Genomic DNA, 26419 nt, shown 5'->3' with positions numbered 1-26419 from the left:
ATGTATGTATGTATGTATGTATGTATGTATGTATGTATGTATGTATGTATGTATGTATGTATGTATGTATGTATGTATGTATGTATGTATGTATGTATGTATGTATGTATGTATGTATGTATGTATGTATGTATGTATGTATGTATGTATGTATGTATGTATGTATGTATGTATGTATGTATGTATGTATGTATGTATGTATGTATGTATGTATGTATGTATGTATGTATGTATGTATGTATGTATGTATGTATGTATGTATGTATGTGTGCGTGTGTGTGTATGTTTGTTTGTATGTATGTTTGTTTGTCTGTCTGTATGTTACATTTTCCATGCAATTTTTCCCCAATTGTTATAATAATAAAATTATTAATAACATCGCAAAAATTCCCCGCAAGTTCCTAACACGAGATTTGCCTGACAAACCAATCAACCAATCATCTCATATTTTACGTTGCACGTGACTCAATACCGTCCTCTGATTGGTCGCGTGTCTAATGTATGCATTTAGAATGTTTTTTCTTGTAGTAAAAATAACTCAGCCGAATTTTTTTTCTACAATTTTATTAGCACACGCAAGCACGTACTTACACACACATACTCAAACACGCGCAGACACACGCACAGACACAGACAGACAAACAGACAGACAAATAGACGATTCAAAATGACGTAACGTAACATGCAACACGAAAAACGCAAACTAGTCGGGCGTGCCGCAAATATTCGCGCGTCAGTTCTTGCGAGTGAAGATCTGAAAAATAAAAAAAATCTAGTTACAGTGCGCAGAAAGTTGCATGTTTGTTCATTCGTTCATTCGCGCGCATTTTTGTCATCCACATTTTTCCATCCTTCCTTCTCTATTAAATTACCATTATAACCACCACCACTGTTCGTTATCATTCCCAATAATCATCATCATCTCCAATCATCATCATTATCTAAAATCATCATCATCATCACAACAACATCTCGCTTAGGTCTGGTTTCAAAACAGACGCGCCAAATATCGCAAACAAGAAAAACAACTCGTCAAAACACTCAACCCTAATCCTGGAAACGGAAATGGATTATCTTGCAACGGATTGGTCCGTGGTCTCTACCAATCAAATCCAAACAGAGCCCCATGCTATCCTTATCCTCACAATCAAAATGCAGTCTCCATGGGGTCCTGCTACCCTCAGATGCTACCAACGGGTTGTGGTCCTGCCGGATTCCCCGCACACCTGGGAAACATCATGGCGGCCAATCCCGGAAACGGAAGTAGTGGTGGTAGTGGAGGTAATCACGTGAATAGTCGTCTGACTCCGTGCATGTCGGTTCATGAATATGGCATTAATTTGGTTAGGATATATTTTTCTTGCTTTGTTTCATATGTCTGGTGTGTTAATACTGTCATTGCTGTTAAAATGTCGTCGTCATCACCATCATCCTCATCATCATTGTCATCATCATCGTCATCATTATCATCATCATCAACATCATCATTATCAGGAGAGTATACACGAAGAGGAATGGTACAACAGAGGTTTGAACATGTTCCGTATGAACCACAATTCCTCAACAGCAGGTCACGGTTCCTTGGGTAGCTCCGTACTGCAGTATCAAACGTGAAAAGCCGATTTCTAATCATTCGTTTATTCTTTCATTCGTTTATTCTTTCATTCGTTCATTTATTCATTTTTTCATTCATTTGCTTATTCGTTCGTTCACTTATTTTCTTATTTATCTGTTCGTTTGTTCGTTTACCAGGTAGTCTGCCAGCCATCTATCTACTTATTTGTTAGATTTTTCTTTTTTTGGTTGACAATTCATTCATTCGTTCGTTCGTTCATTCGTTCGTCCATTCATTCATTCACTCACTCTCTCATTCATTCATCCATCCATAAATTCATTCTCTCACTCAACCGTACTGAAAACTGCGAAAGATAAAAAAATGAACCTACACTGTCATTAAATTTTTCATTGTTGATTGTGGTTTGTAACTCCGATCTGTCAAATCGTTTGTATTATGTTTGTATTATGTATATGTACGTATGTATGTGCATGTGTATTTATGTTTGTTTGTCTGTGTGTATGCATATGTGTGTGTGTGTGTGTGTGTGTGTGTGTGTGTGTGTGTGTGTGTGTGCGTGTGTGATGTTTTTCAACTTTTTGAATATGTTTTTTACAGATGGTTTTGTAATTTGTTATTAATTGCTTACTTTGTATATAGATATATTTTTCGTTTGGTTATTCAGAGCTTCAAACTATATATATTTATATATATATATATATTTTATATATATTTTTACAATATTCTATAAATTCTACCGAATGTTTGGCGTTAATATGTTTGTAGTTCCTTTTTTCGATTTTTCTCACTAAAGTTTTTTGGTGAACGTTTAGTTTATTAAAATTCAATATAAACTTATTTTTCGAATTCATGCTGCAAAACTACAAACATATTAACGCCAAACATTCGGTAGAATTTATAGAATATTGTAAAAATTATGGTCTATTACCAACAGTTGATATATATATATATATATATATATATATATATATATATATATATATACTGTTGTATATTTGTTTGTTTGTATGTATGTATAATTTTGTTGGATACGTATGTTTGTGTTTATTTCTTTATGTTTGTATATACATATGTATTCATACAATTTTTATATTCTAGTCGTTTTATAGTATACGCAAGCTCATTAAAATTTCTATTTCAAATAGTGATTTTTGAGTTTTATTCGGAAATTAGACATTTATAAGATATCGCAAGTAAAACTATATTTAACAAATTATGATTCATAATATTACAGAAATATATATTCATAATATAAAAATGCTTAGTGATTGTTTAATAAATTTGAATTAAACTTAAATATAGAAAAATCAATGCAATAACCTCTATTGGTATAGTTCAACATTTATAATAAGGTTGATAAACCATCTAATATCTAATTTATAAGTGATGTTTGAAAAAACCGAATATTAAAAAACAATACTTTAGTAAAAATAAAACTTAAATTTGTATATTTTTTTAAATTTGTTAACGAAATCATATTAAATGCAGCTTTTTAAAATGAAATTATATCATTTTATACATCCAAGGCTTAAATTTAAAAATGAACTCGATAACACATATAATCTATTCGTGATCTTTCACTCTTTTGTTCCGCATTTGTGGTTTTAACTTTAAACATTTTTCAAAATAAAGGCTTTTTAAAAAGGAAAAGAGTCGCCAAATTATTTCAAATAAATAATTAATTATTTAATCAAATATATTGAAATAATTCAAAAATGAAAAAAGATAAAGAGATCGTTCTGGAATTGGAAAGTCAAATAAGAGGTGAGGCATTTAAATTAAATTTCATTAATAATTAATTTAGTTAGTTTATTTATTTATTTTTGCTAAAAATAAATAAAAATTTTTTACATTTCATTTTTAAAATGATAACGAAAATCACGTTTTTTTAAAATAAAAAATACTAATTAATTTACAATTATATTTCATTAATAATTATGTTGAATGATTTGTGAGATTTGAGTCATTAATTTTGTCCTTAATAACTTTTAAATCTTAATTCTTACTAATTAATTATTAATATCTAACTACTAATAGAATAGAAGTCAGTTGTTCTTCAATCTTCAACCTTAAATTCTTCATTCATTCATCAAAATTTACATTAAACTTTAAAAAAATTTTAAATATGAATTTAAAAAGTTAAAAAACTGACAAACTTCTTACAAAGCTAATCTAGATTTAATGCTAATTTAATAACAGTTAGTTTAATTAGTTATCAACTAATACTAATAAAATAAAAGGTACATAGATAAATTTAATTATTGTTTTAACCAATGTATACCAAACCGAAATCATAGCTTTTTATCTAAGCTATTACTAAATACTTATTTACTAGATACCCTCTGAATATTAATAGTAATATGGTATAGTGTAGTTGTGGAGATAGTAAAATTGTGTCATCATTTGATGAGGTTGTTTGAGCTATCAAACTTAATAGATATTGCATGTAGATAATATATATGTATATATATATATATATGTGTGTGTGTGTGTGTGTGTGTGTGTGTGTGTGTGTGTGTGTGTGTGTGTGTGTGTGTGTGTGTGTATGTCTGTGTGTTTATATGTGTTGCACTGTGTATGTATGTGAGGCTGTTTTTGATTTTGTTTGTAAGTTTAAATTATCCATGTCAAGTTGTTTTTTATGTGGTGTTTTCATGCTTTTATAATGTCTAGATATGATTGCAAGTGTTGTGTTGTGTTAAGGATGTTCTTCTGCTGTTGTTGTTGTTTGTGATGTCACTTTGGTGAATGTTAATGTCGTTTTTGATGTAACCTTTATTGATGTAAGTAGACATGTAGAGTGTTTGTGTATGTATGTGTATATATGTGCGTGTGTGTCTAATTTATATTGCTGGTGGCTTATTGTCAATGATAACTTTTATTAATTTGTTGCATTGTTTGAAGTAAATTTTATTGTTATTTAGGCTGTGATTTATGCTATGTCTGTTATTCTACTGTTGTTGTTGTTGTTATAACATTCTTACTTTTGTTTTTTAAGTCCCTTCATTTTTTAAGAGGAAAATTTTGTCAAGTTTTTTTTTCTTTTTGAAGTTTGTCGGTGTTGTCATTGAATGTTAAGTTTGTTAATAATGTGTTGTTTCTTTTGTTTTGTTGTTTGCTTGTTTGCTGATGTGCGTGCGTGCGTGGGTACATAGATACCTACATACATACACTCATATCCTCTCATACATATATACATACATACATACATACATACATACATACATACATACATACATACATACATACATACATACATACATACATACATACATACATACATACATACATACATACATACATACATACATACATTCAAACAAACAATGCAAACATACATACATGCTAACATACACACTTACATACAAACATACCTACATACAAACAAACAAACATACAAACAAACAAACAAACAAACATACAAACAAACAAACATACAAACAAACATTTGATGTACAGGTTTTTTTTCTCTCAATTGCATCCTGTTTTTAATTTGGTTGCAACTAACTAACCAAATAGATGAGTTATTACTATTATTGCAGTTATTATTAATATCACTGTTATAATAATGATAATATTTATTATGATTATTATTACTCTAGATAATGAAGAAGATATTAGTGGTGGTGATGATGATGATAATAATAATAATAATAATAATAATGATGATGATGAGGATGATGATGATGAGGAGAAGGAGGAGGATGATAATGATGCTTCCTTTCTGAAACTGAAATATGACTAATTTTTTATTTTAAGTAAATCAGATAAGTAAGTTGGATGATGTTATTATTATTATTATTATTAAATATAACATTTTTAAGTATAATATGAAAGAGAGTAATGTTAAAAATTAATTGATGTTGTTCAGCCAAATAAAAATATTAAGTTACACAGGCTTTACTAAGGTCATGGTAATGATGATGACGGTGATGATGATGATGACGACGATGACGATGATGACGATGACGACGACGATTTTAAGATGATGGCGATGATGATAAGATGATCAAGATGTCATGATGGGAAATTAATTTCTGATATTTATGTTTGCTTGTATGTATTTTTGTATGTGTGTATGTTTGTGTATGTTTGTATGTATGTATGTGTGTGTTTGGTCACCATAGTCATTTCTGTCACATCATTCTCAGCCCACCACCATCATCATCATCATCACACCATTATCATCGTATCATCATCTTTACCATCAGATATAAACCAGCAGTTTCTGGAGCAGATCAGATCCTTGGACCAACGCGTTGACATACATCAGTGCCTTGTCTGGGAGATGCAAGATTATTATAAGAGGAAAATAGAAGTGCAGGTTTGTGATTGATTGATTGAGTGATTGATTGATTGATCGGTCGATTGATTGAATGATTGATTGAATGATTGATTGATTGATTGATTGATTGATTGATTGATTGATTGATTGATTGATTGATTGATTGATTGATTGATTGATTGATTGATTGATTGATTGATTGATTGATTGATTGATTGATTGATTGATTGATTGATTGATTGATTGATTGATTGATTGATTGATTAGTAGGTTGATTATGATTAATTATGGCAGACTTCAGTTTCACTGATGACTTCCTTCCATTTAGCAAATCAATCTATCTTTCAATTATATTTGCCATATTTTTGTTATAATTCTTAAACAGTTTTTCCACAATTGTTGTATATTTATTTAATTTTTAATTGTTTATTTAATTTACTTTAATATGATAATTCAATTTAATTTTTCTTCCATTTTCTATTAAGGGCGAATATGCCAAGAATTTAGAAAAGTTGTCCAAGCAGATTAACTTGAGGCACAAAGATAATAAACAAAAGTTTGAGTTTTTTCATTTGTTCATCTGTACATTCATTTGTTCGTTCACTCTTTTGTTCATTCATTCATCCGTTTGTCCATCCGTTCACTCATTCATTCATTAATTCATCATTCATTTGTTTTTTAATTGGATTAACCATATACACATTCATTCATCATCCATTAATTTTTCCTTTATTGATTTATTCATCTACTCATTAATTCATTAAATTATACGATAATTCATTCGTTCATTCATTAATTCATTCGTTCATTCATTAATTCATTCGTTCATTCATCCATTCATTCATCCATTTATTTAGGAGAGAATGTTGGAATGGCTATACAACATGCACAGCCTGGCAAGGGTTGATTGCCAGTACTAAACAAAATGGTTTGTATGTATATATGTATGTATGTATGTTTGTATGTATATATGTATGTATGTTTGTATGTCTGTATGTATGTATGTATGTATTTATGTATGTATGTATGTAGGTAGGTAGGTAGGTACGAGCCCATGGTAAAAACAACAAGCACAGCCTGTATGTATGTTTGTACATATGTACGTATGTATGTTTGTATGTATTTTTGTTTGTTAATTTAGTATGTATATATGTATGAATTGGATTAAGACTGTCAAAATGACTGCCTATTTGCTGATGTAATGCGTTTACCTGGGCCAATGAAAGTCACTTTGGCTGTTCCAATTCCTAGCAGTACCTCTATAACTAACTCATCCATTGGATTTTATAATTACTCTCAATGTTTATGTATTAACTCACCAGTGTATTATTATCTATATCATCATCTTCTGTGCCATTCATTCATTATCACTATTGGTAATTGTTAACCGTTTAATTACTAATTAGCTAATTATTAATTATGTTATTTTTATTATTGTTATTATTATTGTTGTAGTAATTGTTGTCATATTTTTGCTTGCTTATGTGATATTATCAATTGCGTTTGAATTGGCTCAGGTTTTACTGCTACAAAACAAATAAATAAACAAATTAACGAGTACTTGAATGAATGAATGAATGAATGAATGAATGAATGAATGAATGAATGAATGAATGAACGAATGAATGAACGAACGAACGAACGGTCGAATGGATGAATGAATGGATGAATGAGTGAGTGAACTAAAAATTCTGTTATAAATTTATTTTTGTTATCACACCAAGGTAAAGATAATGCATCGTTATGCGAGATTGTCAATAATCTAATAGTCAACAGATTGTTTGAAGTTAGTGAAGACATACAGAGGATCTATAAGAAGGTCTGTGATTGGTCGTTTGATTTTTTAAATTTATTTATTTCTCATAGGGTTGGCTGTCTGAGTTTTCTGGCTGGCTGGCTTAACTTTTATAGAATGTGTATTGTTGTTAGCTTGTTATGACATTAATATAATTGTCTTTGATGGTGATAACCATCAAGATAGTGTACAAGATATGGTTTGTAAGCACCTAAGTACATACACGCACACACGCACACAAACACACACACATAAATACATACATATAAACACATATATACACACACACGCACGTACATACATACATACACACGTACACCGTTACAGTGCAGAGAAATGACTACAAAAAGACAAGAGGAAATAAGCAAAGTCTTACTGGAGTTATCTAGTGTTAGTCCTGTCGATGTTATGATGTGATGGTGATGTGATTATGTAATGTTGATGTGGTGGTACTGCTATTATTACTACTATTGTTGCTGCTGAAGCTGCTACAACAACTACAACTACTATTATTACTATCACGGCAGTGTATGAAGACCTACCATTTGTACCACGGTGAGAGTCAGGTAGCTGAGAACAAGTTATTGAGAGTTCAAAGTCAAAAGGTCAAGGTCGATCAGCAAAATCTGCTTGCTAAGAAGTTTGTCAACTATGAGAAGAAGTCTGAAAAGGTATTTGTCTGTCTGTCTGTCGATCAGCTTGTTTGCTTTGTTGGTTTTCATTCATTATCAATCAATCACTTCAATCAACAATCAAGTAAACTATGAAAAATCATTCATGCAAGAGCGCAATTGATCAACCAACCAATTACTCAATCAACTAATCATCCAAGCAATCAACCAACCAACTAACCACAAACATATATACATGTGCACACACACACACGCACACACATCATCCTCAGACAACATCAGACCATACGACGCAAAAACATTTACGCAACAACAACGACAACCAACACAGAAACAAGCCAAGTACACGGAGAACAAATTGAAAGCCATGAAGGCCCGTAACGAGTACCTCATTCTCTTAGAAGTTGCAAACGCCCTAGTGAAAAAATACTTCACAGAAGACTTCCCATGCCTAGTCACAAAACTGGACACTGGCTACCACCAAATGATCAACAGAGTATTAGAGACACACTCGATAGCTGAGAGAATTTTAGCAGAAAGAGACCTAGAAAGAGCCAAAGAACTGTTCTCCAGGGCCAAAATGATAGACGGACTCGGAGATTTTGAGGTTTTTAGGGCTGCTTATCCGAAAAATTTCGTCACTCCGAGTAGATTTGAGTTTCAGGCGCACAGGGGAGATGAGGTCTGTTGGTTTGATTGATTGGTTCGATTGGTGAGTAGTTTGATTTTGGATTAGTTGCCGGATTGATTGATTTGCCGGCCGGTTGTTGAGCTGATTGGCTGGCAGATTATTCTATTGGTTTTGATTGGACACCACCTTATTCACCATTCCATTCACTCTCAGATACACCAGATCTGCGGACAGGGAAGCGACATTTCTGCCAGGATCGACCTCATAAGCAATAGGATTGGAGAAATGAAGCAGGAGAAGGAAAAGGTAGGTGAATGAATGAATGAATGAATTAATTAATTAATGAGGGAATGAATGAATGAATGGCTACGTGGGTGGATGAATAGATGAATGAGTGGATCGATGTATGAATATATAAATTCAAGACTAAAACTTCATATATAAATGAATAAATAAATGAGTGTATGTACGAATGAATGAATGAGTGAATGAATGAATGAATGAATCAGCAGTATCAACAGCAACAAGGTAAAAAAAATTTCAGAATTTGAAATTTAGTAACAATATCAGCGGCAGGCAACAAAGTCACCGAAAAAAATTTTCAGAACGTGAAATCTCTGGAGATGGCGGAAGAGAAATTCCTGGAGAAACTTAGGGGGGTCCAGTCGACGAACACTAACAACACCATAGAACAATATTTCCTGGACGATAAATCCACTAGCAACAGATCCCCCACTACTGAGAAATCCAAAGAGGATAAAATTAAATTGGAAGATTATGTTATCGAGGTGACGATGAGTATGAGGATGATGAAGAGGATGAAGATTATGGTGATGGCTGTTCTCTGATGACGATGATGATAATGATGATGGCTGTTTTATGATAATGATGAATAATAAATACATCAGGCGTTTGCATTGCTTGCTATGTGTATTATTTTATATTTACCCCCATCTTTCTTTCTACTCTTCGATTCTTTTTTATTTTCTCTCTCTCTCTCTCTCTCTCTCTCTCTCTCTCTCTCTCGTTTTCTTCCCAGTTCGCACACGTGCACACATAACTCACGTACACACAGCTATATAGAGATTGCTTGAGCAAGGATTGCCTGATAGTTAGACTGAAGACGAAGATGGATCTCTTGAAAAATGCCGATGGCGTGTAAGTTTCCATGGTGATAATGATGGTGGTGATGATGATGATAATGGTGAAAATGATGATGAATATGATGATGATGATGGCGGTGTCTTTGATGATTTTCATGACTTTGATAATATTTAGCATTCATCATAGGGTGTACTTTAGCTGTTTGTTTTAATAATAATAATAATAATAATAATAATTATTATTATTATTATTATTATTGTGGTCGTTACTTCTAGGCCTCCAAATGTACCACCGAAGCCGAAGAAGAAATTTGCCAAATCAACGAAGGGTAGTGGCAAGAGGCCAGCGATGTTCGGAGGAGTCATTGAAGAATATGTCGAGGTTTGTATACGTGCATTCATTCATTCGTTCATTCATTCATTTATGCATGCATTCATTCATGCATTCATTCATTTATTCATTCATTTATTCATACATACATACATACACCCACACACGTACATACATACATACAAACGTACAGGCGACTGGTGAAGCAATACCAGCCGTGATGAAGAGTTGTATCAGCTACATCAATCTTCACGGTAAATTACGTACATTTTACACACGTTCAACTTTGTTGAACATTATACACTACCTTTTATTATTCTTTATAATGCAACTCTGTGCTGCGTTCGAACCATGCCAGCGTGTATTAGTAACTCGAGACATGGCACTCCTAATGACTGAGCTATCTCGCTGACACTATCAAAATTTTACCAACAGGCATGCATCATCAGGGCATATTCAGGGTGTCGGGTGCAGTCACCGAGATGTCAAATTTCAAGAGCCAGTTTGAAAAGGGTTGATACGATTAGTCGATTGATTGGATGATTTTGATTGGCTGGCTTTGATTACCTGATTGACTGACTGGCTGATAGATTCTTATTATTCAGTAGGAATTAACGTCGTAATGGGTGTTATCAGTTTGCTATTGTGGTTACGAAGGCAATGAGAATGATGTATTTATCTCATTTTTAGGAGAAGATCCTTTGCAATACAAAACTGACGGCGATGAAGTCAATGCTGTAGCAGGTATGTACTCGTTTGTATATATATATGTATGTATGTATGCATGCATGCATGTATGTATGTATGTATGTATGCATGCATGCATGCATGCATGTATGTAATGTTTATAAGATGAACCAGGAAGAATTAGATGTAAGAGGCATTTTCTCTCATTCAATTATAGTCTATTTATGGTACACGCACTGTAATTTACCGTCATAATAATAATAATAATTATTATTATTATGTTCACTAATGTTTATAATTAATTTCGTCTGCTGTCTATAATTAATGTATACTTCAATGGCCTTTTTGATAAATTATTATACAGTATATATATATATATATATATATATATATATATATATATATATATATATATATATATATATATACTCTGCTGGTAGTTATAAAACGACGATGATGATAATGATACTACTATTATTACTACTACTACTAATAATAATAATTATGATGATGATGATTATGAGGGGGAGGACGAAGACGACGATGATGATTATGACGTCAATGATCACGTGCAGGTCTGCTGAAGATGTACCTGAGAGATTTGAAGGAGCCGCTGTTCACATTCGGCCAGTACGACAACCTCATAAGGTGCAGTGAGGCCGTTTATTCGGATAGCGGTTGGTTTGTGTGTATGTGTTTGTTGTTTTTATTTTTGTTTGTTTGTGTGTGTGCGTATGTGTCGTTTGTGTGTGCGTGTGTGTGTTGTTTGTATGTGTGTGTGTGTGTGTGTGTTGTTTGTTAGTTTGTGTATGTTGTTTGTTTGTTTGTGTATGTTTGTGTTGTTTGTTTGTGTGTGTACGTGTATGTGTGTTGTTTGTTTGTTTGTGTGTGTGTGTGTATTGGAGTTTTGGTATATGTTTGTTTGCCTGCTGTTAATTGTTCAAATAATTTTTAATTATATGTTCTTTTGGGGATATGAATAAATGAATTATTAACCAGATGAATGAATGAATGAATGATTGAATGGATGAATTAAATGACTTAATGAATGATTGAATGGATGATTTAAATGACTGAATCAATCAATCAATCAACAGTCGGCTGGATGGAAACGATGAAAGAGATTTTAAAGTCGCTATCAGCACAAAGAATTACCATTATGAGATACCTGTTCGAGTTTCTTAGCCAGTTAGTCTGTCAAATTGCACTGAATTTGTGTGTGTACGTGTGTGTGTGGTGTGTGTGTGTGTGTGCGTGTGTGTGTATATGGTGAATGTTGGTTTCGCTTTGAGATGCGATTATAGAGATTACAATAGAGTGGTGATGGCAAGGCCGTTTGCGATGTCTTGATTATTCATTCATTGAGATGATGATCACGGTAGTAATTGTCTTCATCGTCATCATCATCATCGTCGTCATCATCATCGTCGTCATCATCATCATCGTCGTCAGTGTTACGGAGCATAGTGATGAGAACATGATGGAGGCATACAACCTGAGTATATGTTTCGGGCCCACACTTATATACGCTCCAGCTGACAGAGTCGACCAACATCAGTATCAAGGTGAGGATGAAGATGTAGTGATGATTATGATGATGATGCAGTGATGGTGAGGATGATGCAGTGATGATGATGATACAGTGACGATGATGATGTGAATTTAATGATCGTAACTAGAAAGTGGTATGATTATGTTAGTCTGTCTCTCAGGAAAACGATTTTACTCTCTTTCCCACACACACTCGCATACACACACTCTCACACACACACACACACGTACACAGGCCACATAAATAACTTGGTAAAGAATATAATATTGCACCACGAGGAGATATTTCCACCCCCCACTGAGGAAGATTACCAGAATGAAGCGGTCTATGAGAAGTATATCAGGTGTGTGCGCGTGCGTGTGTGTGTGCGTGTGTGTGTGTGTGTTCTGTTTGCAAGGTGATAGTAATTTATTATTATTATTATTATTATTGTTGTTGTTGTTTTATTATTACCAGTGATAAGGATTATTTGGATAGTATTTCGGATGATGATGGACTGAAGGACACGCTGAACGAAGAAGATGAAGGTATGTAAATAGACATTTATTCATTCATTCGTTTGTTCGTTCATTCATTCTCTCATTCACTTATTCATTCTTTCATTATTCATTCATTCACTCACTCATTCACTCATGCATTCCACGTAGAATTCGATAAGAGAGAGGCGAAAGTAGAAGAAGATTACGTAGGCCAGTCCAGTAGAGAGTTGACCGTCAGTAAGGGAGACGTGGTTCAACTGCTCAGTAAGGAAAGTTCAGATTGGTGGCTGGTCGAGATTGGTGGCAGCGTTGGTGTGCTGCCTGATAGGGTGCTATCTTATGGGAGAGGGTTAGTCACTGGAGGGTATGGGGTTGTTTTTTTGGGTGGGTTGTTGCCGTCTTTTATTTTATAATTGTTATTGTTATTTTAAATTTTATTTAAAATATTTTCAATTACAATTGTAGTACTTTGAACAAATTGAAGAGATCGAACCTCAACAAGTCAACTGAATGCCTCATATCAAGCGCTTACAGCCAATCTAATTCAAGCTTGAACAAATGCCCTTCCCAATCTAACTTACTGGCTCCAGCTTCTGAATCTACTGGCCAATCGGGTAACAGAAGTTTCAAAGCTAACAAGCAAGCCATCCAATCATCCAACGACGTCTTATCCACTGGACTTGATAATGTTATGGCTAAGGTGTTTCATTCTTACAATACGTTTGCTGCAATTTGCATTTATATAATTTCTAAAGTTGATTTTATTGTTGATTTTCTTCATGGTGTGTTCAGAAATCTTGGACGATCGTCTTTAAATTTTTCAATCCTTTTTATCATTTGTGATTCATATTTTCAGCTCAACTCAGATCTAAACACATTGGAAAAGTATGCAGAAAAGCTGCCTCCACAACAATCAACAGCAGCAGCAGCAACAACAATTTTAGCAACAACATCAGCAACAATAAAACCATCAACAACAACATCAACCAATGTAACAACAGCAACAAAATTTCAGCCACCTGGTGTGTCAGCCCCACCTTCTTCACGAAATTCTTTTGGCAGTACTCAGAAGCCAGTTGTCTTCAAGAAGCGAAACACGTCATCATCATCGGAACTTGACGTCATCGTGTCACCTCCGTCCCCACGAAGTAGTGGTACCTTCCCTACTCCACCACCCATCTTTTCGGATAACAATCCCATCCTAGGTAAGACAGGATCTCCTGTTATCCTCAAGAAGCCAAACATCATTTCTGCTGCAGCTGCAGCAAATGCGTTAGCTTCTGCTTCAATTGTTTCTGGAAGATCCGGCAGTGAACGCATCAGTGGAAGTAGCGGTGGTGGTTCTACTGCCAAGTGGAATTCCCTGCCTCACAACATTCCAACATCCGAGTCGTCCACCTCTGTCAGTCCGCAGCGTCAGCAACCACAAGCCATCAACGCTACGTTACCAGCTGCAGGATCGAGAAGCAAGTCTCCACTGGGTTCAACTATCAGTCTCAATGCCAACTCATTTCTGCAGCAGTCTCAGCAACAGTCTCAGCAACACTTCACTGCATCTGCCACTGCAGCTGTTGGCCAACCAGACACATCACCATCCGCTTCGGCGACGTTACCGAGATTGGCAGACAGGCAAGCAAATACAGCAACACCGCCTGCCATCAGAGCCAAGCCCGTCTTCAAAAAGAGAATCTCTGTCGAGAATTCACTTTCAACAACGACTATTACGACAACAACGACGCCGCCAACCGTAACAAATGTTGAGACCACACCTCAGCAGCAGCAACAACAAAAACAAGCAACTTCAACAGCAACAACTGTAGTAACAGTTGCAACAACATCAACAGTTGCAACAGCATCAACTTCGAAAACATCTCAAATTTCAAAACCACCAATTGCTGATAACTTAGTGGCTGGCTCTACTTTCCTGGCACATCTTGATGTCAACGCTTCCCATCGCAATCAGCAGCAGCAGCAACCTTCAAAGTCCAATGAAAGAGATGGATTTTCTAGCTTTAAGATATCTTCAAATATTAAAAAGTCTTAATTACTTTGCTACAATTTTTTTTAAATTATGTTTTAACTGCTAGCAACTAACAAAAATGAATAACAATAATGTAATTTAAATGTTAATGATCGGTTTATTAGTCAATCAATTGATGGACCAATCAATAAATCAATCAACCAACAAACCAATTGAACGATAAGTTAATTGATTGAAATAACTTGCCATAACATTTTAATCAATCAGTCAATTAACCACCAAACTATCAATCATTCATTCAAACAGTCAATCAATCAATCATTCATTCAAACAGTCAATTAGTCAACCAATCATTTTTTGACTAACCTATCGTCAAATCAATCTATTTATTAATCAACAATTTGTCTGTCAACTAAGTGGGTAAGGATTTATCGACTGACACACAGCACAACACTGCAATATATAATCATGTGATGCTTATTTTTTGTATGAGATTACGAAATTTTCGTTATTATTATTAATTTTCAGAATATAAATTATAATAATATTTTATGTGTAGTAATATAAGAATAATAATAATTATTATTCGATTTATTATCATTTACGTCCAAACAATACTCTGGGACTTATGTAAGTATAAATATATACTATAGTTATTCATATATATACTATAGTTAAACATATATATATATGTATGTCTAACATAATATTCATCTATATAATTGTGCCTATATACATATATTTATATATATAAATGATTATTTTCAAATATTTTTATATTAGTTTTGAAGAAGAAATGCTTGTGTTCACAAAATGTTTGTTCGTTCGTGTTTATTTGTTTATAAATATGTATGAAATATATATGAATATAAATACACACACACACACACACACACATATATATATATATATATATATATATATATGTATGTGTGTATGCATTTATTTCTAAGTATTTTTCGATTAGATCCTCAAATTATTTTACAAAAAAAACTATTTTCATTGAATAATCTAGAAGACTTACATAATAGGTGATCGTATTTTTTCATTTTATTGCTTATATTTTTTGACACTTTTTAATTAGTTTAATAACGCACACACACACACACAAACACTCACACAAACACACATGCACAAAAGTGCCGACCAACAGTTTTCCTCAAGTTACATTATTTTCGCAACAATACTCCCTCATATGTTTCACAATGCATGGATTACTTATCTTATATTCTGCTATTGTTATATATGCCTATAACAGTGTTAAAGGCACACACACACACACACACACACACACACATATATATATATGGGATATATATATATATATGGGACATATACATATGTGTACAAACACATCTTCATATATGGGACACATACAAAAGTGTACACACACATCTTCAATGTTGTCTATATTCGAGTGTTGTACTTTACTTAGTGTATATAAATCACTTGTATCAACGTATAAAATAAAGCTATATATATATATATATATATATATACAAACATGTTAGTGATTTGAATTGCATTTAAAAACTGGTTATTAGTGTTTGGTTTTAGTTGTGTATCTGTACGTATGTATTATTAAGATTGTTTAAATGTACGTACGTTTGTATGTGTTTGTATGTGCGCATATGTGAATCGTATGTTTGTATGTGTTTTTTTGTTGTCTACATACATCCAGTTTTAAGATTTGCTTTGCATTTATATGTAAATATATACGCACGCGCGCGCACACACACACACACAAACACAATTTAAGATTGGCTTGTTTTTCATAATTATTGTTATTGTAACTATTATTTTCTCATCAATCAATCAATCAATCGACTGATGCATGAAATTGATAAACAACAACATTTAGTGTATAATTCGTCTGTGTGATTAAGTTTGTTAAGCGTAAAGTCCCTATTCTTACTTGTTTTTGTCGGTGTTGGTCTCAACATTATATTATATTATATATATATATATATTGTCATTTTGCATTTTTTTAAATTATAACAGATTATAAATACAATGCTATTGCAGTGTATAATTATTGAAAAATATTAATCATACAAATAATTGTTAATGATGATATTAATAATGATAGTCTATTAGATACAGTGATTGTAACATAGATGATTGGTATAACAACAACAACAACAGTAACAATGACGACAATAACGATATTAAATGTGAAGAAATCATCGACGATGTTCATTCAATGATGATACTTTAACAACATCAACACACACACGCACGCACACGCAAACATACACATTGACAACAATGACAATAATAATAGTGATTATATAATAATACTAATAATAATAATAATGATGATGATGATAATACAACTATTATCAGTCTTGGTGTAATGCTGAATAAACTATGATCCAAGTCACCTGAAATTAGAAAATTGGAAAAGTTTTATTTCAAAAATTTTCTTTTATGAGATCTTAATTATTAATAATAATGTTAAAGTAATGAATGTTATTGTATGGATAAAAAGAAAATATATCTTAAGATCCATCCCTCAACAGCTAAAGCACAAGACCCTCTAAAATTTAAGCATACACACCTTATGGCAGATGTTTACTAAAAAAATCTATTTTACAACTTTCTAACGAACAAAAATAGCCTTTTAAAAGCCAATTTTCTTACAGCAAAAACAAACAAGCCTTTTGAAATACACTTTACAATTAACAAATAAACAAGAAAGTCTTTAAAAAACCATTTCTCCTACGACATATAAATTAAAAGCAACAGAGGTTCGTATAGAATCAACTTCACAATTGATCAATAAACAAACATTTTTTGTTTTAGAAACCAGTAAATTAAAAAAAGTTTCCACTTATCCACCCAAGTTAACTAACAACAAAGGTAGCGAAAGATGTCATAAGTCCTTCTTTTATGATTTCTGAAGTGCCTCCGTAGTCGTCCTCGTCCACTTTTTGTATCGTGTTCACATAGAAGTATATTAATGCTATGTTCACTGCGAGGAATCTATTGGGTATTTTTGTATTATTAGTCGTATTTTATCTTGCTAGTATTGGTACCAAATAACATATAATATTATGATATAATATAATAATGCATGTATGTACAATTTTATACAGAGAGATAGAGAGAGACTGGGAGGAGTGGATAGATAACGGTGTTACAATAGTTTTAAAATATTCATTAAAACCACAAAATATTATTAAAAATTATTATAATTAATGACAGGACACTACAAAACTAACAAAATGATGCCTATGAAGCCTTTCAATGGAAAGATACCCCAGACAATTCCTAACAGTAGGCCGACAACTTGTCGTATCCAGTATATTACGTCTAAAAATTCATCCTGACATTTAAAAAAATTAAAACTAAACATCGATATGTAAAAGGAAAAAACAATGAAATTAGGTGTAATGCAGAGTAAAATACAAAAAGTGAACCTTGTCTGGCCAGTCCGAATTTGACTTGAAGGCTTTGATTAGTGTTGACTTTATGGAGCAATCGTTTGTCGATTTTTCCGAGGGTTTCTTTCTGTTATTTGTCGCCATATTTTAAATGCTTTGGCACTAAAATTTTGAAAATTTGCTCATGAAAAAGTCAATTTGAATGATTAAAAAAGCAAAACCACGTCGACCCCGTCTTATTTACTTTACTATCGAAATTAGTTAGATGTAGATTGTTTGAAAATTTTTTCATTTGTTTGTAAAATCTTTTTTTAATACATTTTTTGTATAAAATAATTATATTATTTATTAAAAACTATAAAATTAATAAAAGTTTTTTATTAAACTTTATAAACGTTCAATTGCAAAATACATTTAATCGAGTTTACTTTTCAACATTTAAACCTCATATGTTTGGAAAATTTAAAAGTAAAATACGTTGATGATGAAAATCTGAATACACGGATTGCTTCTTTCAATTTTCTAACTTAAATTAAAACATGAACGACTCGAAAACGTTAGAAGACTTACTTGCAGACTTAGAATTGTCTTATCCTGTTGAAAGCATCATAGAAAACCCTTTCGATTACATCCGATCTATCTGCCGGCTTTACGATGACAATGAGGAAAGTGATGAAGGTAGAAAAAAAATGAAAGTCACTGATGAAAAATTGCAAAAAACGAAGCAACTCTTAAAACTTCTTCCTTCAATTTGCCGCCCCAAGGAATTACTTCTAGCACTACTTGAAGAGGCAAATTCATTTAATAAATGTGAGAAGTTTCAGGCATTGATGGAACCAATAAATGATTGCCTGCTCCTAATTGCGAACAAGCGCCATCAATCTGTTGTGTTGGCCTTCGAAACGTTGTGTGCCCACATTCAATGTCAATGTCTGCCGGATTCCAGTACAGACTGCATTGAATCATTAGATGCTATTCAGTTTCAAAGTGCTTTTGAAGATAACATCTATCTATTTTTATCATATTTCAAAAACTTCATACAGGATATTCATTTGAGAATGGAAAATGCTATCAAAAACAATGAGGACTTTTTTAGTCTGAAGTCTGATTCGTTATCACTAAGTTTAATACTTTTGAAATTATTTGCAATGCCTTTTGCATACAAGAAGTGGAGTTTTGTGGCTGATACTACTGAAATGATATCCCTTGAACTATTCAGTCAACTGCAGAGAGATGGAATCAAATTCATTTCTGAAACTCTGCTCTGGAAGTCTAAAAATGATGAAGAGTGCGAAAAAATGATGGAAGGGAAAGTTAATGAAAAGATAGAAATAGTAAAATCCATAGATTCAGATGATTCATCTGAGAAGCCAGAAAAAATAACATGGGATGTGAAAACTGGTTTAGGTACATTGGCCTACTCAATGTTCAACGAGCAGTATTGCGGTAACTTAATTCCCCAGCACTACACACCTACCTACCTGTTCCTAACCCACCTACAACTCATCACACACCTCCTAGCCATCAGAAAGCCAAACAGCCATCCAGCTGATAAGGGCTGCCATCTTGTAATGTACTTCTTAAAAAGAATTGGAACTGGAGGCATGAATGAATTCTCACTTGATCAAGCTGGTATGAAGAGTTTTGTTGAAAAGTTGATTGAAGTTTCAACCAGTTCGAATGTGAAAGAAATTAGTCAGAAATGTTTGGCTTGTTTGAATGCTTTGATTTGGTGCATTCAACCAGCGGGGAGAGTTGAACTGTTGAATTTCATTCTTCACAACACCGAACACGCAGGCCTGCTTGGTTTCATCATCACAGCTGTCAAGAATCAAGTTGATGAAAGTTTGAAAAATGAAAATAACGTTTTTACCGGCTCTGTACTTGATAGATTCGCGAAAGTCATCTTCGTCGTTTATCCCAGTCAGCTTCATCAGGGCAATAAAAATGAAAAAGTTTCAGACGAAGATGACAAAAAAGTGAAGCAGAATAAAATAAACATTTTAGATGAAACTGATCGAATTATGTCGTGCTTGAATTTTCTGCGATTCCTGCTCCTGAAGCAACATCAAATGACGGAAAGAGGTAACTCATTGAACCTGAAAAACATCTTGCCATCTATTGAAACAAACTTCATCAACCCACTCAAAACTGAACTCGCACGTTCAAGAGTGGACAGCCTGGCCGAATTATCCAAACTTCATAATGGCAGATCAGAGGCACCACCCATAACTTCCGTCACGGTGGGCAGCGAGGTAATTGATGGCGTCAGTGTTGAGGATAGATTGAAAATGATAAACATCGTACTAACAAATATAGATCTGGTCGAAAGCGTTCTAACGAGAACCGAGACGTTGATATCGAACCCAAGCGACGGCACAAATGCTCCGCACAAACTCATCTGCCCGTTGCTGGCTCACGATGCAAGTCAGTGCTCCAATGCTAAATGCCCTCACAAAATTACCGATTCTACAAATCCCAATGAAATCTCGCATCTGACTATGAAGCTGAATTCAAGAATTTCGCCTCTGTGATTTAAATAGCACTGACGCGGGCGCGTGTTTGTGTGCTGTGTGGGAATGTGTGTGACTGACTATGCATTGAAGACAGTTTGGTTTAAGACATCGCTGACAAGTTTCAACCGTTACGTTTGCGTTGATAATAATTTTTTGTTGGCTTGTTTAAATAATAAAAATAGTATATTGCATTTTTTTTCTGTTTGTTTTGTTTTCCTTTTATCACAAAAATACCAAACTCGTTAAATATTAATTAGGATTTGGAATGAGTGTGCATGGTATAAATAGCGAAAGAATGGAAAGATAATTTGGCGACAGACGCTGTAAACTTTGCGCGCTTTTGTTGCGTGGAAATGCGAGAGAGAGAGAGGATAGAAATTATTCCAAAGTCGTCGACGGTCCATGGGCGGATAATCATCACCATCCGAAATGTTCCATGCACTGTGCCACTGTAATCAAAAAGATTTATTTTCTTTCTCTGCACAGAAATGTTCGAGTAAAGTTATTTTTTCATTTTTTTTTTGTTTTTCCGAATCTTTCTCTTCTTCCTCTTATCTATCTCCATTTACTTCCTACTGCTACTTACTATTAATTCTTACTACTGCTCTACACACGCTAAATTACTTTCTGCTAGCCCGGACAGTTAAATTTTCCAAGAACGTGTTATAGATATTAATGTTTTTTTTTCTAAATGGAGGCAAATTGTTTTACAACACAGAAAAGCCAAACCTATTTTGAAACGAACTTATAAATGCTGTTGTTAGTGAGAATGACGGTGATGAAAAAGAAGATGATGATGATGGTGTTTGTCAGTGTGGTGTTTTTTAATTCTCTGTTAATCTGTTATTATCGTTATTTTGTGTATCCAGTTTTGAAATGAATTTGTTGTTGTTGGCTCGAAGGTTGGTTGATTAATATCGCTAGCTCATTAGTTACTGATGTGTATATGAATAGTAAAATGTTGAAAGAGAAAGAGAGAATAAATGGAAATGAGAGAGCAAGAGAAAGAGAGAGAGAGAGAAAGTGAGAGAAAACTCTTTATAGTCTCAGAGTTGATTTGAAATGTTTAAACATGAATATTTATCACAGGAAAACAATAATTTGTACTCGTGGAATTAATTTTCTGGGTAGCTCTGATTGGTTGGTCAGTTGACTGATGGGTCGGTTGATTCGTTGGCTGGTTGGTATACTTGCATATTTATAGGGCGCTTCATAAATTAAAATTTCCCTCATTCTTTATTGGTTGTTAGGGCTGAATTTCATTGTTCATCCATGCAAGGTATGATAGGTCAAGTTCACGCTTCATATAGTGGTATGGGGACATAGAATTTTATTTGGTTGGTTTCTACTTACTATTTGATTTACACCTACCTACCTTCCCTACCTACACACCTACACACATACATACACATACAAACACACATACAAACAAACACACACACACAATCCACTGAATATGTTCGTTTCACATATTTCCAAGTCATTTTTCACTCAAATTTTTTTTCCTCACCCTTCCATTTGAACCAGCAAGAAGCAGAAGCTATATTTTAAACATGGCAGTAAGTTTTTTTTAATTATTATTTATTATTATTTGATTGTTATAGTTTATTATACAATAAGAAAACTAAAAATCAAAATATATTTAGCAAAATAAAATAGTATTATTTACAAAGCGAAAAAAACGAAAATATTTTGAAGTTAATTTTACCATATTTATTACTTTCATTCATGGTTATTCATTTTTTTCGCTTTTGTTTGTATTATTTTCGTAGGTTTTTAATACATTTTTTGAAAGTTTCTATTTAATTTTTTTCGTGTATTGTAATTATTTTTTCAGTTTGGCATATCTGTGGTAAGCGTTTGTATGTTCTGCAAGTTTGTTTAGAAGTTTTTCATATTTTACTTTATTTTTTTGTGTAGTTTTGTATTCTTTTCCGTATAGTTTGTATATATGAAAATACACTTAGCCGGCTTTTATTCTTTCCACGTACGCATTAATTTTTTAACTGTTTAAAATTTTTTTTCAACTTCAACAGTAGAAAAGAAAAGATAAATTTGCATGCATACAAACATACGTACCTACATACAAACATTCATACATACATATATACATACATACATACATATATACATACATACATACATACATACATACATACATACATATATACATACATACATACATACATACATACATTTAAAATTAAAATTAAAATTTTTTTATAAAAAAGAAATTTCCTAAACAAATTTTAAAATCTGTGTAAAAAAATAAACTGTAAGGTGAGAGATTGGGCCAAAGTTTGTTCCAATAGTTGTCTCCTCCCACACTGTTACCTAGGTTTTTGTATTCACTCATTCACTCATTTGTTCACTCACTCATTCATTCATCAAAAGAAAAAAAAGAAAGAAAAAAAAAATATAAAAAAAAGTTGAAAAAGTTATATATATTTTCCACTGGTTAAATATTTAAAGATAATTCAGTCATTCATCCGTTCGCTCGTTCATTCATTCCGTCACTCATTCATTTATTCGTTCATTCATCCATTCGTTCATTTGTTTATTCATTCATTCATTCTTTTTTTTTCCTTCACTCGCCCGTTCAGTAATTAACTCATTCATTCTTTCATTCATTCACTCATTCATTCGTTTGTTCGCTCGCCCGTTCATGTGGTCATTCGCTTGTTCATCCATTCATTCATCAATCCACCCCACTTGGTTTGTTTCCTTTCTTTCGTTTCTTGGTTGTTTTTAATCACATTTGGCTCCAACGTTACAACAGTGCCCCGTCTGCTTTAACCACTACAGAAGCACTCCAGACGGGAAGTTATGTTGGCACGGAGGTAAAGTGAAAGGACAGGAAAAAAGTTGATCCATCGGACGCGAGGGCTGATTCGCCTCTCGGTGCCGCACCCGACCCCAAGCCTAGGTTGTCCCCATGGTCGACGGCCGTATCGGTCTCCAGCGATCCTCTCGACCTGGATTACTCTGGTGTTTTTGACAAGCTGACGACCATACGTGTACAACCATATCCCTAAGCCATGCAGGGAGAAGTTCGCACATGATCTGAACGCCTTGCTGACGGCTGTTTGTAATGACCCTGGTGACCCGGCTCACTGGGCTAGACTCCAATGTTTTGCCCATACGTCTTACAGAAGATTTTCAGAGGGGGTCGCCGGGTCAACCAGGGCAATCTGGCCCTGGTCGTGGTCGAACTCAAGACCAAATTCTACCCGACTCAGTTGGGTGTCGGGATTAAGGGTGGCGCTGAGGCCGCTGTTCATGCAGTTCGAAGATTGGTCACCGACCTCCCCGATCAATGGGGGTCTCTGAAACTGGACTTTAAAAATGCCTTCAACGCCTTGAGAAGAGACTCGATGGTATTCTTGCCAATATGTATCGAGGTTCTCGGCCCGATGGACCCCAACACCCTTAAATTTCTTAAGGCAATATGTAAAATGATCGGCGTAAGATCAGGCGACAGCAGGGAACTGTTTTTCGCAACTAACCACATTTCGTGCTTGTTGCAGCGGTTCCTGCGTGTCTGTGTGCTTGAAAATATCCAACTGAATGCCGACATGTGCAATTAACGACAAATCAAAGTGTTAATCCATTTGTTACTTGATGTTTGACGGTTCAGTGTCACTCATCATGTTTTGGTTTTAACATACATGCATACATGCATACGTACATACATACATACATACATACATACATACATACATACATACATACATACATACATACATACATACATACATACATACATACATACATACATACATACATACATACATACATACATACATACATACATACATACATACATACATACATACATGCATACGTACGTACGTACATACATACATACATACATACATACATACATACATACATACATACATACTACAGAATTTACAGATATATTTAGGCCTTAAATGAAAAAAACGTTTCAGCTTTGTACAAACCTACACAAAACACAGCTATACAATACAATACAACCCGATATACATACAATAAAATAAAACAATACAAAACAAAAACCACGATGTACAATACAATCTGTCACGGGAACTGGGGTACCTATGGAATACTTTGCATCACAACGGATGTATCTATTAGCACTTAGTCGGAAGCCATTACGGGGGAATAAAATAAGGGTAGAAATAATATTTGAAAAGTAATAAACAAGCAAATTTTAAAAATGATAAATAAATAAAATTTATAAATAACTTAGATCTGAAATATACTAATGAACAAATTTTTTTTTCAGAAAAATATAATAATTTTAAAAAACCGTTCATAAATTTGTAGTTTATCAAATACTATGACGCCTTTTAGCAAACCTCGATATCATACAAATATATACAAAGATATACAAAATACAAAACACAATTTTAAGACCAAGGAAAACCTTTACAATTGGAATCTTCTAACACTGAATTTACTTGGGTTGAAACCTGGTCATTAATTTTTACTTTTCAAAACGTGTACCTGTATTCACGTAGGAATGTATGTGTGTGTGTGAGTGAGTTTGCATGTGTGTATATGTGTGTGAGTTTGATTGAATTTGTCTGTGTGTGTATGTATGTGTGTGTGCGTGTATGTATGTATTTCATATTAATAACATTTTGAAAGAATTTTATGCATGTGTCGGTTTATATTTGCCATGTTAATGAAAATTGTAAATCAAGAACCATTGTTTGAGAAATTATTCATCGCAATAATAATAATAACCAAAATAGTTAAAATATTAGCGATGGAGAATAATTTTATAAATAGGTGATGATAAATTGATGATGACGATGATAAAAAAGATGATGCGATCAATGCTGACGGTGACGAAATGGTTGCTGATGACGAAGATGATGATGACGACGACGACGATGATGATAATGATGATGATGAAGAAAATGATGACGATGACGAAGATGATGATGATGATAATGATGATGATGACGATAATGATGTTGATGATGACAAGGATGATGATGATGATGCTGATAATGATGACACGCATTCCAATTATTTTGTCAATTCCTCACTTTGAAGGACAAAAAAGATTCCATTTCTCCATTCTTTCTGGAAACGATGATTCGGCAATTATCTTAATGACGACTAGGATGGTGATGATGATGACATACAAACATACCAACATACAAACATACATACATACATCAATACATACATACATACATGCATACATACATACATACATACATACACAATTTTAACAAATATTATACCTAACCTAGACATAAAAATGAACAATATTTCTATTCCTCGCTCAACCAGCACAAAATTCCTTGGAGTAACAATCAAGGACAATCTGTCTTGGGATATTCACATAGATACTATGTCTAAAAGAATATGCAAAACCCTAGGAGTTATAAGCAAAATTAAAAATAAATTAAATAAACCTACTCTAATTGACCTGTATTATTCATTAATCTTTCCTCACCTCATCT

General features: G+C 33.4%; 4 protein-coding genes across 4 annotated transcripts in view; 3 read left to right on the top strand and 1 right to left on the bottom strand.

Annotated features, from left to right (window-relative positions):
* The window catches only part of HELRODRAFT_78081 (hypothetical protein), a gene marked incomplete at both ends in the record, with an annotated part of 3189 nt that extends 2164 nt beyond the window's left edge, over nucleotides 1-1025 (top strand). The window contains one exon of the mRNA XM_009018712.1: nucleotides 981-1025. Coding sequence (XP_009016960.1) covers nucleotides 981-1025 — 45 coding nt within the window. The remainder of the gene's footprint in view (nucleotides 1-980) is intronic.
* A 2266-nt stretch (nucleotides 1026-3291) lies between these two features.
* Nucleotides 3292-16045, top strand: HELRODRAFT_191557 (hypothetical protein; the record flags this gene model as incomplete). Its single annotated transcript, XM_009018711.1, has 20 exons — nucleotides 3292-3340; nucleotides 5788-5894; nucleotides 6347-6417; nucleotides 6719-6789; nucleotides 7586-7680; nucleotides 8184-8327; nucleotides 8620-8895; nucleotides 9525-9707; nucleotides 9995-10077; nucleotides 10299-10404; nucleotides 10547-10607; nucleotides 11044-11097; nucleotides 11616-11717; nucleotides 12138-12228; nucleotides 12493-12605; nucleotides 12827-12935; nucleotides 13049-13119; nucleotides 13240-13420; nucleotides 13537-13771; nucleotides 14087-16045. The coding sequence occupies 20 exons, from the start codon at nucleotides 3292-3294 to the stop codon at nucleotides 15113-15115; spliced, it is 3231 nt and encodes a 1076-aa protein (XP_009016959.1). The 3' UTR covers nucleotides 15116-16045.
* Nucleotides 16046-17394: 1349 nt separating this feature from the next.
* On the bottom strand, nucleotides 17395-18582 carry HELRODRAFT_78375 (hypothetical protein; the record flags this gene model as incomplete). The annotated part of the gene is made up of 4 exons (XM_009018710.1): nucleotides 17395-17436; nucleotides 17908-18037; nucleotides 18277-18380; nucleotides 18475-18582. 4 exons carry the CDS (start codon nucleotides 18580-18582, stop codon nucleotides 17395-17397), a joined length of 384 nt encoding a protein of 127 aa, XP_009016958.1.
* A 313-nt stretch (nucleotides 18583-18895) lies between these two features.
* Nucleotides 18896-21149, top strand: HELRODRAFT_185544 (hypothetical protein). Its single transcript, XM_009018709.1, has one exon. It carries the CDS (start codon nucleotides 18978-18980, stop codon nucleotides 20970-20972), a length of 1995 nt encoding a protein of 664 aa, XP_009016957.1. The 5' UTR covers nucleotides 18896-18977; the 3' UTR covers nucleotides 20973-21149.
* Nucleotides 21150-26419: the final 5270 nt, after the last annotated feature.

The sequence above is a fragment of the Helobdella robusta genome (genome assembly GCF_000326865.2).
Source record: "Helobdella robusta unplaced genomic scaffold HELROscaffold_22, whole genome shotgun sequence".
Taxonomy (NCBI): Eukaryota; Metazoa; Annelida; class Clitellata; order Rhynchobdellida; family Glossiphoniidae; genus Helobdella; species Helobdella robusta.
Note: the sequence above shows the minus strand (reverse complement) of the source record. Positions and strands in the feature narration are given on the sequence as shown.